We start from the raw sequence: 12,757 nt of genomic DNA, 5'->3' as shown, positions 1-12,757 counted from the left end.
TCTATACATCTATGATTCTTGCTAAGACAAACTTTCTCACAGTCCAAACCAGCTATACAGCAGGAACAAGCAGAAGATTCCCATCCTTGCATCATCTTCTTTTGGTGGTCTTGACCGTGGTGTCCTTTCTAATAACATCAGTGACACCCGCCTCTTCCAGGCCATCTTCTTCAATACGAACCTGGTCTCTTCTCTCCCACCATCTGCTCTCACAGAGGTCAAAGGACTTGCCCTTCAGATGCTTTCCCCTGGCTTCTCTGTTACTGGAGATAGCCCATTGCAAAAAGTCAGCACCTGTTCTAAGGTAAAAGTCACGCAGAGACTCGAAAGCTTTGGGGTGAGGTAACCATGGCCTTTCGTCGGGAATCTCGGGCTCAACCTCTTCCACCTCCTCTTCCTCTTCTTCTTCAGCAACTTCATCATCATCGCCGACTTCCTCGTCCTCTGAGTCATCGGAGCCGTCTTCGTCATCGGAGTAGTCATCTTCGTCGGAGTCGGAGTCAGCCCTTTCAAGCTCAGAAAGATCTTCCCAGAAAACCTTGACTCCGTCTAGTTTGGCCAGGTCAACACTGTACATGGAATCCAAATTGAACTCCTGGTCACCTCGTTCCCAAGCCCCTCCGAATATATACAGTTTGTCATCCAAAACAGTGGTCAAGGCGTTGTATCTGGGATGGGGTAGTTGAGTGGCTATGACATATTCTTTTTTCTCTTGCTGTTCCTCCACCTCCTCTTCGATAACCTTCTCAGCTTCCTCAGACTCGTCATTGTCATTTAAGTTGGCCTTCGCAAGGATCGAATTCAGAAGCTCCTCCAGGTCCTGGTCTCTGTTCCTATCCTTCTTGATAACTTGCGACTTCTGGGCCCTTTTGCCTCTTAATGCCAACGAATACCATCTGTTCGTCTCAGAGTTATACGACAGGATGGTGTTGTAAAACTCAGACTCAAGGCTTTCTTCAGTCTCTTCGTAATCATACACACCACCAAACAGAATTCCTCGGCCTTTATGGGGTTGCATTGAACAACCAACACGAGGCGAAGGCTGAAATCCTTGTTTCCTTCTTCTTTCCCATCTTATTCCCTTGGGATCACTTTTCATCTTGAGACTCCACCCATCGCTCAACATCTTGCCTTTCTGCAGACCCTTGCCTGCTTTGACTTTACAGTATCCTCCCCACACAATAGCACCTTCCTCAGTAGGAATCAGAGAGTGGCCAGATCTGGCATCTGGAACTGGAAGGTTTGGGGGAAACTCAACTTGGATCCACTTATAGGTGGTGATGTCGAATAACCAAACATCGTTAAGATATGTGGTGCTAGTTCCAAGATCCCTGAACCCACCATGCAGAATAACGTAATTCTTCCAATAAGTCATCCTGTGACCAGATCTCGAGCTGGGACCTTTCTTGGTGTCCACTTTACTCCACTCCTTCGACTGGATGTCCAAAATCCAAGTATCCGAAAAATGATGGAACGTGGACTGCTTTGGCGAAGAAAATTCACCTCCGTTCATAATAAAGATTCCAGAGGGATGGTAACACATGGCATGCGAAGAACGCGGCAACGGGCTGTTTTTCGAGGTGTATCTCCTCCAGATGTCATTGTCAACCGAATAGACAAATAAGTCGTTGTAAAAATGAACTGTTTGAGAGTCTGAAGTCTCACCACCAAACAGTACCAGCTCTTTCTTACCATTGTTAATGGCTCCAACAAGCGTTCCATTGAGACGTTTGGAAGGTCTCTTCACAATTTCTATGTTGATAGCTTCAAACTGCTCCTGCTCTTTTGCGAGGTTGCTTAGCAGCTCGTCAATGTCAACGTCGTCCTCGAGATCATTATCACCAAACTTGACAGCCTTCTTCTTATTCTTTTGCTCGGCCTTCTTGCCTGCTTTTTCGTTCTTCAATGCCGCTCTGGCTTTCTTGTTCTCCTTCGCCTTTTTATCCTTCTTGGCCATATTTCTGAGGACAACACTACGGAACAAGAAACACCCTATAAATCTCCAGATTGCGCGATGCCTGATACATAATGGCATCGATAAGAGATTTTTTTTTTCGTGCCCCGGCCTTTGGACCTCGCACGACTGTGGCTCAAAACCGTCATTCTTTTACGATGACAGCACAAGAACGGCTTTCGCTCCTGAGTTGTTTATTCAAGGCCTATCTTCTAAAGAGTTTCCACTCGCTTGCTAGCGTCTATTATGGCCAATGTTGGTGTGAGGTCCAGCATGGACAGGGGCAGGACCTGGTTAAAAGAAAAGTCCCCTTGGGCGTACAAAGTACTGTCATTTATCAAGGCCCAGATGATATCGTACTGGTTTTTCGAGGCGTTGGCTATCTTCGTTGCCCTGGCTTATAAATACCCTAGTTTTGCCAGACACGGAGGCACAATACGTGGCGAGTATAGTATTGGTTATGGGGCTGTTGCGGTGATTTTTCTTGGATCTGGGCTATCTATGTCTACCAAGAGTCTGATGAAAAACATGGGCCATTGGAGAGCCCATCTTGTGGTTTTAGTTTTGCAGTTTTTGATCACTCCCGCAATTCTATACGGTTTTGCTTGTGCCATTAGAGCTGCGCATAATGCTGTCATTTCAGATTGGATGCTAGTGGGGCTCATTGTCACTGCTTGTTGTCCTACCACTGTCGCTTCCAACGTGGTAATGACCAAACAGGCTGACGGAAACGATCTGCTGACGCTTTGTGAGGTCTTCATAGGAAACGTACTTGGTGCTGTGATTACACCAGCTCTTGTGCAACTTTTTACCACGGGAGAATGGAGTTTCGCCAATCCTGCTAATGGGTCATCTGTCACGAGAGTATACAAAGATGTGTTCAAGCAGATTGGTCTTTCCGTTTTCATTCCTTTGTTTGTGGGACAAGTCCTGCAAAATCTTTTTCCCAAACCAGTCAAGATCTTTTACACCAAAACCAAATTCAACAAGGTTGGATCTTTCATGTTGGTTCTGATCATGTGGTCCTCCTTCTCCACTGCTTTCTACCAACACGCTTTCACTGCGGTTTCACACCAATCGATAATAATGATCTGTTTCTTCAACGTCGGAATCTACGTCTTTTTCACCGTGATCTGTTTTTTGATATCGCGTCCCATTTTCCTGCTCAAGGTCTTCAAGGAGGAACCGGATCGAGTCAAGCATTCAACCGCCTATATCTGGAGTTATCATCTTTTTAGACCATTTTACTACAACAGAAGAGACACAGTTGCGATTGCACTTTGTGGGGCCGCAAAAACCGCCGCTTTGGGAGTTTCCCTAGTCACTGCTCAGTACGGAGATAATAGTCCGCACCTGGGCCAATTGTTGGTGCCGTTGGTGCTTTACCAATCGGAACAAGTTCTGACGGCAGGTATTTTGACCAAGTTCATGAAGAAATGGATCCATGCTGGGCCTGAGTACAAGCAGGAGTTGGAGCTAAAGCTAAAGGCTAAAGACGAAGAAGAGGCTGTCCCTGTTCAGGAAGAAGTAGACGAAGGATCAGATGAGGTATTTGCCCGAGAAGAGAAAGGCGCTGTGGAAAAACTTAGAGATACTTAGAGATATCGACTAATAATTAATTAATTCCCTAATAGCTGAAAATTCGGTAACTGATATCCTGTGGTAATAATCGCGTTTAGGCCTTTCTTGGATTTACACGAATTTTTCAGAAATCTTAAACTATTTGAAATATAGTGGGAAACCGAAAAGGAAGCCACCACAGCGGATTTAACATAAAAAACACCGAAAAAAGGAAGAGTCCACAAACATGGCTGAAAATATCATCAATAATCCTATCTTTTAAACAAAAACCCCATAGTTTGGCATCCAATGGCCAAATGTGATGGTGGTGGGTACTGAAGATTGACCGACCCGATCCGGCACGGCAATGCAGCATATCAAGATAGCCACAATACTCCACAACATTCCACTGCAAAGAATCATAAAACTTCAAAAACAACATATCACTATGTTCAGAAAACGAAACCTAAAACTCTGTACATATTTACCCTAATTTAATCATCCAAATCCCTCCACAAATGGGTGAATCCACGAAAATTCTCTGGTGCTACGTACCTGAATGCGTGTACCGGCACAGAAACGAAGGCGCTTCTAAAGATACCGAATGTGTAATGTGCGTTAAAGTGTGTGGCCTCTGCTGAGAGGCTTATACTGCTGAGATCCACCCGTGAGCTGTTGGTGTTTTTTTATTTATTCTGCATTGGTTTTGTTTCCATTGTTTCTTTGGTTTTGTACGGTTCAGCAGGAAATAAGCTGAGATACTGGCGATTGTACCAGGCAGAACGTTCTTTGTAATAGACATTGCTTAGGTTTGTTGCTGGCGAGAACTCTCAAGCTCAAGTTCAACTGGCTGGATTTGTTTTGTTATATATCATTTTTTTGACCCATGAAACATGGTGAGCCTGAGACTCACAAGAAAGGTGCGAAACATCTTGTTGATGCTGGTATTATCAGCATTGGTGTTGGTTTGCCTGCTGCCTCGAGGCTTCTCCAGGCCGGCACAGATACGAAGCGGAGCCACCACGCCTGAAATCGCGCCACATTCATTGGAACGTGAAAGGGGATCTACTCTCAAATCTTTGGGAAACCAGGGTGCCCAAGACGACGTGGTTTTGAAATCGCCTACTCGGGTATCAGACACCGAATCTAAGGCAAAGCAGCGGCCTTCATCAGTGAAAGACGGCCAAATGGCCATGGTCACAATCGAGGGATTATACCAGGACTCAGAAAACACACGTGAAAATGCAACTTTCTTTTCGCTAGTGCGAAACTCCGATAAGTTTGGACTTCTCAAGTCTATAAGGTCTGTTGAGGATAGATTCAATGGACGGTACCACTATGATTGGGTGTTCGCCAATGACGAACCATTCACGAAGGAGTTCATCGAGACAGTTTCAAGCTTTTGCTCGGGTACTTCCAAATTTGTGCAAATACCGAAAGAAATGTGGTCGATGCCCAAGTTTATTGACCAGAAAAAGGCAACGAAAACCAGAAGGGCCATGCGCAGAAAGAGAGTGAAATATGGCTTTTCAGAATCCTACAGACACATGTGTCGCTTTAACTCAGGGTTCTTCTATGATCTGCCGGTGATGAAGGACTATAGATACTATTGGAGAGTGGAGCCCGATGTGGACTACAGATGCGATATCTTGTACGATCCCTTCACCGTGCTGAGAGAGAACGAAAAAGTGTATGGCTTTAACATGGCTCCACTAGAACTGCACACCACAGTGGAGACACTATGGGACCAGGTACTGAACTATCAGGAAAAGTACCCCGACAAAGTCGCACCAGACAACAACATGGCATTTCTGTCTGACGATGACGGCAAGTCTTTCAACATGTGCCATTTCTGGTCCAACTTTGAGATTGCAGACTTGGAATTTTTCAGATCAGACAAATATAGACACTTCTTTGACTATCTGGACCGTGCTGGTGGAATATACTACGAGAGATGGGGGGATGCCCCGATTCATACCATGGCTGTCTCGTTGCTCTTGAGCAAGGACAAACTGCAGTTCTTCCCTTCAACAGGCTATTTTCACGAGCCAAACCAGGATTGTCCCCGTGCTTTTGATGTTAGAGTGAAGGGCAGGTGTGATTGTTCGGCGAAGGACGAATTTACGTGGGGCCATCGTAGTTGCATTCCAAAGTTCTTTGACGTGCACGGCTTCGAGAGACCTCATGGTAGTTCCAACTTGAAGTACACGCCGATCCACAAGAGCGCAGAGTACAAAAAGGAGAGAGCTGCCGAGGAGGCTGCTGAAGCTGCTGCTGAAGCTGCTGCTGCTCTTTCGGAAGAGTCAGCATCCACAGACGAGCAATCAGAAGAGGGCGGAGAAGCAGAGGTATCTCTTCATTCGGATAATCAAAGCGAGGGAAATGATAAGAACGACGACACCCCTCAGAATCAAGAAGACAGATCCGAGGAACACCAAGCGTGAACACTATATGGATAGCTCTATAAGGTCGCATTAAAAGACTAGATGGAACCACAGGACAGCAATACAAACCATATGATCTTCTCAAAGTTACTCAGTTACTCAATATCGAAAATTCATGCATTTTGAAGCGGTTCAAGCTTATGTATCGAATTACTTCTCTATTTCATCACCACTCCAGCGAGGTTGCCCATTGGACCCTCTTTGTGCGCAACTTTGACTTCATCGGCGTTTTCTTCAGATAGCCCTTCATTGGCCTCGAATTCTCCTTATTATCATCGCCGACTAGTGCCACTTTCGACACGCCGTTCCTAGTATTACATTGGTCAGCAGTACCATTGTTGTGCTGCATCATGTACGCTTCGTGCTCGCTCTCGGTATAGAAGCCAGCCCGGCTCGTGCTTGCATGCCCTTGACTGTGCTGGTTCCTGACCAGGACGGCCCTAATTAGTGCGGCTTTGCGAACACGTCCTTCGCCCGAAGCTGGGATTGTCACCAGCTCGTTCGTACGTTCTGGGATGGGGATGCCCTCACAGTTCTGCGAGTTGATCTCGGTGGCATACTTGGTGGCATCGTCCATGTCTCCGTTTTCCGCATCCACTATGAGATTCAGAGTGTTCTTCCTGTGCATGAGAACAGGTCTGGCGATGTTGCTTATTATGGAATGCAATGGCTTGCATACTCTCTTAGGGGAATCTGTTACTCCAGTCTCAGTCTCGTAGTGTATATCATGGTCGTGGTCGAAGTTGAGGTCTCTGGCTGTAACCTCAGAAAGAGTAGCCGCAGCAGCCGAGGACTTCCTGGCAAAGGGCAACGAGGTGGGATGTGATTGGGCAAAGTCGGAATGGATTTGGAATCCGTTCTGAAGCTCGCTTGGCTTTGATATTCTCGACGATGGAAATTGGTATGCATGCTGCGGTCTTGGAATTTGGCTGTTCCCCAGAATTTTCTGTCTCTGTTCTATTCCGTATCTATCCACACTGGAGCCCATCTGGCCCTCACTAACAACTTCGCATTCCTCGTCTTCGACCATATTGTCAAAGCTAAAATCCTCAAAACCTACACCGAACGCAACCAGATCCTCCATGTCCTGCGACTGAAGCCCATCTGGGATGCTATCAAAGTGCATATCGAAGTCATCCTCTTCCATCCTCTCGTGGTCCCTCCACGCCTCGTAAATATTGGATCTCACCTGAGAGTCGATCTCGTCTAGTGATAAATCTTCCAATTCCTCTTCCATTTGGTTTTTGGCATTTGCAGTCTGCGGAGAGGCCGACAGCTCTAAAGGAGACGAATGTTCCAGTGTGGTTTTGGAGGTTTTGGCGAAATCCAGGTCGGCCACCGGCGATTTCACGCCATGATCAAAACTAAAAGAATCGAGATAGGTTTTGAAGTTAAAAACAGCAAGGGATTCCGTGATTCCTTGGCGGGTGTTACCTACTTGTCCGGTCAGCAGTGAGGGATTGATGTCCTCCAAATCTGTGTTGCCCGATTCGAAATCGTCAAGTATTCCGAGCGACCCGAGGCTTGGGCCAAGCAGGTTCGTTGTTTGTAATTTGAAAGTGTCAAAGAATGTTCTAGTAGTCATAGTAGCGATTTTTCAATGTGTATGGCCATATGACGGAAGAAGCAAATGCAAGAAAGCGAGAAACAAAGAAACACGCTGCTGAGGTTAGCGAATATATCGGCTCAATTGGCACCTTTTCTGTTTATTCCAAGCAACTAAGCGGAAAGCAACAACTCCAGGGAACTGGATCGGGGACTCAAGATATGTTTATCAGATCTGAAGACCTTAAGAATTACCTGCATGTTTTCGTTTTTCCCGATTGGGAAGGACATGTTGTGCCACTAATCATGGCGGGTGTAGTCCGCAATTTGGTGTGGCGGTGCATGGGTGCGGCGTGCCCAGATCATCACCATCTACTACACCAGGTTTGTTGTTCTTCTCAGTTGAAGCATCCTGACCAAGAAAAGCTACAAAATACTTGCAACTTTCAGCTAATTCCGTGTCATTCAACTTCTTGCGTGAGTCCAGATTCCCCTTTGTTTATTGCGAACCTCCATGAAATTCTAACCATTAGATGTCCGAACTTAATCCTCAAGAACCTGTTCCATCTCCAGCGCCAATGGACCAACCTGCGTACATCCCCGAGGTACCCGAGCATACCAGAACTTTTCTACATTTTCAAACGTATCCTGCCGTGGCCTCCTGGATGAGAATTCATGAGAGTTTGCCTTTTCCACGTTTGCTTAGACCAATGTTGTACAGATGGGCCTATTCGGGAGGAGTCAGAAACTACACTGAAAGAATTGACACCTCGATTGATGAAGCCTTGTCTCGTTTTGATGAGAGAGTACCCCAGGCGAGAGTTATCCGCATGAGGGATATCAGAGACTCTCTCACAAATCCATTTGTCAGTTCTGCAACTACCGTTCGTAACGGGGTGAATTCCACTGTTCAACTGGGAGACAGATACTTCTTACAACCCGGTCGTGTGGTTGCTGCTTCTGCCAGAAAGAGATACGCCGCCATCTATGACACGGACGGAAGAGCCTTGATCCGTGGTCAGGCAGACAGCATTCTTGCACCAGTAAACGATAGACTGTCCAACACTCTTGTTGCCCAGTTTGGAGACGATGCGGAGGTTCCAAGAAAAGAGTATTCAAACGAGTTCTCTCGTGGTTTGAGAATCCTCAATAGAGCCTACGAAAACACCCTCACTACAGTTCTGCCTCGTATCACTGCTGTTCCAAACCATATTGAGGAGGTATATTCTAAGAACAAGGAGGAACGTGGAAGCTACCTGCTTACCTCAATCGAAACAGGCCGCCAACTGACGACTGAGGCAATGGCAAGAATGGGAGTTTCCCTGTACCAGGCTGATCCCGAGCCAATCGTTCTTGAGGATAAAGAACAGATTCCTGTTGAAGGTTCTTCCAAGAATGTTGAATCCATGTGATTTCATGTGACAGCAGTACTATTTTACTTGAGTTTCCCATGAATCAATGGTATTCTTTTTTTAGGTCAATTATGACACTACAGAGATACTATGCAACATTTTATTAAGCTGAAGGTTTGTGAAAAAATCGTAAAAAACCAAGAATTGCGAAAAACTAGCACGATCACCGTAAGTTGGAAGGAAAAAGCGTTTCCAATAATCAGCTCATAATGGACTCTAGAGCTTTGATATCTTCTTGTAATGCAATAGCGGTACTATGGAGAATTTGAATATCATCATTGAAGCCAGCCTGTTTCTCTTGCAAACCAAATTTCCAGTTCTTGAAGACAGCTTCTTGATTCAACACGTTGTCGGAAAAGCTTTTCCTCAGCTTTGCTTCAGCAGCAACATAAGCAGGATTGCGAAATACCAGTTCTTGTTCTAATTCAGAGCGAGAAGTATTCCTCAGTAGCTTCATGAGCTCAACCGGATTTTCTGGTATGACCATGGGTTCTTCGGCGGCGACTTGGTCAGAACCAGACAAATCGGACTCTGACTTCTTCTCCCAACCTTTCTTGAGCCATAAAGTCAAGTAATCCGATCTGTACATCTCGTAGTGGGCTTCTGTGGAAACAATGAGATCCAATATGTTTGTTCCAAGCAACAACTCTCTCAACTTGAGATAGTCACAATGATCTGAATCCTCAACTTCTGCTATTCCCCAGACATACTCACGTCCGCGTACAGTTACGCCGTCAGCTCTGGTAAACCTTCCTGCAGAGTTGATCACAGAATATGGCATATCTTCAATGAAATCAGAATTGACATCCTCTTTGATCAGCCAATCACATAATCTGATGTCGTACGCGTCAATGGTTTCCTTGAATGCCTTTTTGAACTCTTGCATCTCACTTCGGGTGTACGCATCTGCCTTGGCAACAACAGGAATAAGATTTACGCGCTTGCACAATTCTTTCATGGCCTCCACATCAAGTGCCGAGACACCCTTTGCAGTTGGAACCAAGAAGTAAAGGCAAGCATGGACCCTGGTATCGATCAGGTTGGAACGGTCAGGCTGAGTCTCCTGGCAAGCATAACTTCGGAATTGCTCCTCAATGTACCGAACAATGGGAAACCAGCAAAATTTATTATTCTCATAGTCTCCAAATCCTGGCGTGTCGATACAGGTGAAGTTTAAGACATGACCATCTTCAACAAGCTCGATTTTGTGAGAATTGATTTTTGTGGTTGACCTGGGAGCCCCGTTTTCCTCGTAGTAGTCTTTCAGTTGCAACAAATCCTCATCAAACAACGTGTTGATAAAAGAGGTTTTGCCCAAACCTGATTGACCCGCAAGAACCACAGTAAACTGGGCTCCTTTCTTGGAAGCTTTTCTTTCGCTGATATGGTTAGTATGGTACGACACACAACAATGAATATGTGACGAAAAGTTTATCCTCATGGTATTTCATACACTTGATTTGGAAGAAATTCAAGACCGCATCTTCCAATATGACCCAAGGGCGGAATTTCTAACGCAACCGCGTTTGTTGCGAACAGAGTATGCTCTTGTGGGCGGTGTTCATTTGAGCTCCCCGGCTCAGAGATGGTACCAGTTGCCGCTTTGAAGTCATCTAGGTATTCTGGTCCAATTTGGAGATCTTCATCTTCGCGTGAAGAAAGTTTTTCTTGTTGATGCGAGATCTCATCTGGTGAGTCTCGGGAAGCGCTTTCGACTTGAGACATGCGTAACCGGTGAGCGTATTGTCAAGTCTAGAAAATGGATCCCTGTCCAATTGAGGAATTGCTACACAAAACCTGTATTAGAATTTCAATATAAATTCAGTCTCGAGTTCAAGCCACCGACCCAGCGCTAATATTTTGAAGACTAACAACTTGCATGTGTGGCCCCGATGTTCGCCGCATCGGTCGTGCGGCTCACACATTGATCACGTGGAAGCGTTTCGCAGCGATAAGAAGCAGTTCCACAGAACACCAACCCCAGAACTGAAAGGAACCTGGAATTTGGTGGGCATAATCAAAAAGTTGATAAATTGAACAGGAAACCACACACTCCAATTGGCCACTAGAGTGGACAGGTAGATACTGTCAAGTTTGGCCTTGAGGTCAAGCTTATTGCCCTTTTCCATGACGAAGGTGCTGTATGAGAAGAATGAAAACAGACTGACAGGTGCAAAACACAGCTGATCCGTCAAAGCTCGCTCCAGAACCGATACAAAGTAAGGCATGTCCAAGTACAGTGAATTGAGAATGGTATACCAGCCAATCGAGACAAAAGCCATCAGAAACCCCCAAAACATGAAATACCAGAATCTCTTAAAATCAAATGCAGCACTGTCAACGGCAGGGTGGAATACCGTAGGTTTTGGAGTATCACCGTCCTGGTAATTCTCATCCCCATAATCGACAAACATCTCGATGTTATCCACCACAGGTTCTTCCGGCAAAACATGCCCTCTTTCGAGTGCAGAAGCCACACTGGAGTTTCGCCTTCTGGTCAATGGGGAGTAGAATGCAGCTATACTTTGAGCCATTGTATCAGCGATTCCAAACAGAACCAGATTTGTGGCTATGGTCGCCATCAGCGAAGATTTCGTGTATAATCTATGATAGTGCCAGGTGAGTCGGATTAATAGAAACGAGAAGAATGCCATGATGATGTAGTTGATGACCGGAATGTTGTACCATCTTTTATGTGTGGAGGCTTTGTTGAGACCGCTCAGCCAGCGAAGGGTCATATTGGATTGAGTACTCATACCTACTCAATATGAAAGAAAACAGCAGAAGAAGAGACCAGCCGCTTTCTTCAGGCGAATTTCTTATCTCGTATCTTTCCACCCCTGTTAGCACATGGTCCATCGAAGAATCACTTTTGTGGGGCGTGCATCCAACGAAGCCAATTTTAGATAAGCGTGTACAGACAAATAACAGGAACGAGTCTCGCACATTTTTAGACACGTGATGACACGTAGGGCTATTTTACCCTCTCACTGCTAGATACCGACTGATTTTCCCAGCTTTTTTTCTGTTGTCGCACACCCCCGCTAACATTTTCAGTAACCTCTTTAGACGTTTATCACTGTTCGACCAGTTTGAAGATTTGTCAAATACAACTGTACATCATCTAACATGCTTATTCCAAAGGAAGACCGTAAATTGATCCACAGACATCTCTTGCAAGGTATGTTACAATTATTGAAAGGTGATCAAAGCCTGATTCGGAACGGAGAACGAGACGAATATTGGACGAGGCAACAGGGTACGAGAACGAGCGCGAGTGCGACCAAGAAGGGTTACTTTGAGACATCATTCAGGATTACGATGACCAACTGCATTTAATCAAAAGCCATGATACAGCACTGATAACCACCGCAAACGCGGAAAAGAAATCACTAAAACTCCCAGGCATCAAGAGTGAAAAGTTCAATCACAGCAAACCTTTGCTGTCATTCTCACGTTCTTTGAATATCATCCAAATCACTGAATTTTCCCGAAATTACAGAGTTCCAGTATACTAACTATCTACAGAGGGTGTTCTTGTCGCCAAGAAGGATTTCAACCAGCCAAAGCACGATGAGCTCGACACCAAGAACTTGTTCGTCATCAAGGCCATGCAATCCTTGACCTCCAAGGGTTACGTCAAGACTCAGTTCTCATGGCAATACTACTACTACACCTTGACTGATGAAGGTTTGACATACTTGCGTGAGTACTTGAACATTCCAGAAGGTATTGTTCCAAAGACTCAATTGGCCCCAGTTGCCGAGAGAGCCCAAAGATCAGCTCCAAGACAGGGTGGTAACGGTGAAGGTTACAGAAGAAGATTTAACCGTGATTAGATA

General features: G+C 45.4%; 9 protein-coding genes across 9 annotated transcripts; 5 read left to right on the top strand and 4 right to left on the bottom strand.

The window, feature by feature from the left end:
• Positions 1–91: 91 nt before the first annotated feature.
• KUCA_T00005716001 (uncharacterized protein) lies at positions 92–1,957 on the bottom strand (the record flags this gene model as incomplete). The annotated part of the gene is made up of 1 exon (XM_022601697.1): positions 92–1,957. The coding sequence occupies one exon, from the start codon at positions 1,955–1,957 to the stop codon at positions 92–94; it is 1,866 nt and encodes a 621-aa protein (XP_022461706.1).
• Positions 1,958–2,200: 243 nt separating this feature from the next.
• Positions 2,201–3,553, top strand: KUCA_T00005715001 (uncharacterized protein; the record flags this gene model as incomplete). The annotated part of the gene is made up of 1 exon (XM_022601686.1): positions 2,201–3,553. The coding sequence occupies one exon, from the start codon at positions 2,201–2,203 to the stop codon at positions 3,551–3,553; it is 1,353 nt and encodes a 450-aa protein (XP_022461705.1).
• Positions 3,554–4,407: 854 nt separating this feature from the next.
• On the top strand, positions 4,408–5,958 carry KUCA_T00005714001 (uncharacterized protein; the record flags this gene model as incomplete). Its single annotated transcript, XM_022601674.1, has 1 exon — positions 4,408–5,958. One exon carries the CDS (start codon positions 4,408–4,410, stop codon positions 5,956–5,958), a length of 1,551 nt encoding a protein of 516 aa, XP_022461704.1.
• Positions 5,959–6,124: 166 nt separating this feature from the next.
• On the bottom strand, positions 6,125–7,543 carry KUCA_T00005713001 (uncharacterized protein; the record flags this gene model as incomplete). Its single annotated transcript, XM_022601663.1, has 1 exon — positions 6,125–7,543. One exon carries the CDS (start codon positions 7,541–7,543, stop codon positions 6,125–6,127), a length of 1,419 nt encoding a protein of 472 aa, XP_022461703.1.
• Positions 7,544–8,036: 493 nt separating this feature from the next.
• KUCA_T00005712001 (uncharacterized protein) lies at positions 8,037–8,915 on the top strand (the record flags this gene model as incomplete). Its single annotated transcript, XM_022601652.1, has 1 exon — positions 8,037–8,915. The coding sequence occupies one exon, from the start codon at positions 8,037–8,039 to the stop codon at positions 8,913–8,915; it is 879 nt and encodes a 292-aa protein (XP_022461702.1).
• A 199-nt stretch (positions 8,916–9,114) lies between these two features.
• KUCA_T00005711001 (uncharacterized protein) lies at positions 9,115–10,356 on the bottom strand (the record flags this gene model as incomplete). Its single annotated transcript, XM_022601641.1, has 1 exon — positions 9,115–10,356. One exon carries the CDS (start codon positions 10,354–10,356, stop codon positions 9,115–9,117), a length of 1,242 nt encoding a protein of 413 aa, XP_022461701.1.
• A 487-nt stretch (positions 10,357–10,843) lies between these two features.
• Positions 10,844–11,671, bottom strand: KUCA_T00005710001 (uncharacterized protein; the record flags this gene model as incomplete). Its single annotated transcript, XM_022601630.1, has 1 exon — positions 10,844–11,671. The coding sequence occupies one exon, from the start codon at positions 11,669–11,671 to the stop codon at positions 10,844–10,846; it is 828 nt and encodes a 275-aa protein (XP_022461700.1).
• Positions 11,672–12,044: 373 nt separating this feature from the next.
• Positions 12,045–12,254, top strand: KUCA_T00005709001 (uncharacterized protein; the record flags this gene model as incomplete). Its single annotated transcript, XM_022601619.1, has 1 exon — positions 12,045–12,254. The coding sequence occupies one exon, from the start codon at positions 12,045–12,047 to the stop codon at positions 12,252–12,254; it is 210 nt and encodes a 69-aa protein (XP_022461699.1).
• Positions 12,255–12,526: 272 nt separating this feature from the next.
• Positions 12,527–12,754, top strand: KUCA_T00005708001 (uncharacterized protein; the record flags this gene model as incomplete). The annotated part of the gene is made up of 1 exon (XM_022601608.1): positions 12,527–12,754. One exon carries the CDS (start codon positions 12,527–12,529, stop codon positions 12,752–12,754), a length of 228 nt encoding a protein of 75 aa, XP_022461698.1.
• Between the last annotated feature and the right edge of the window lie 3 nt (positions 12,755–12,757).

This window comes from Kuraishia capsulata, genomic scaffold, assembly GCF_000576695.1.
Source record: "Kuraishia capsulata CBS 1993 genomic scaffold, Kuraishia_capsulata_scaffold_7, whole genome shotgun sequence".
Classification (NCBI taxonomy): Eukaryota; Fungi; Ascomycota; class Pichiomycetes; order Pichiales; family Pichiaceae; genus Kuraishia; species Kuraishia capsulata.
The sequence above is the reverse complement of the archived record's forward strand: the minus strand, read 5'-3'. Positions and strand labels throughout refer to the sequence as shown.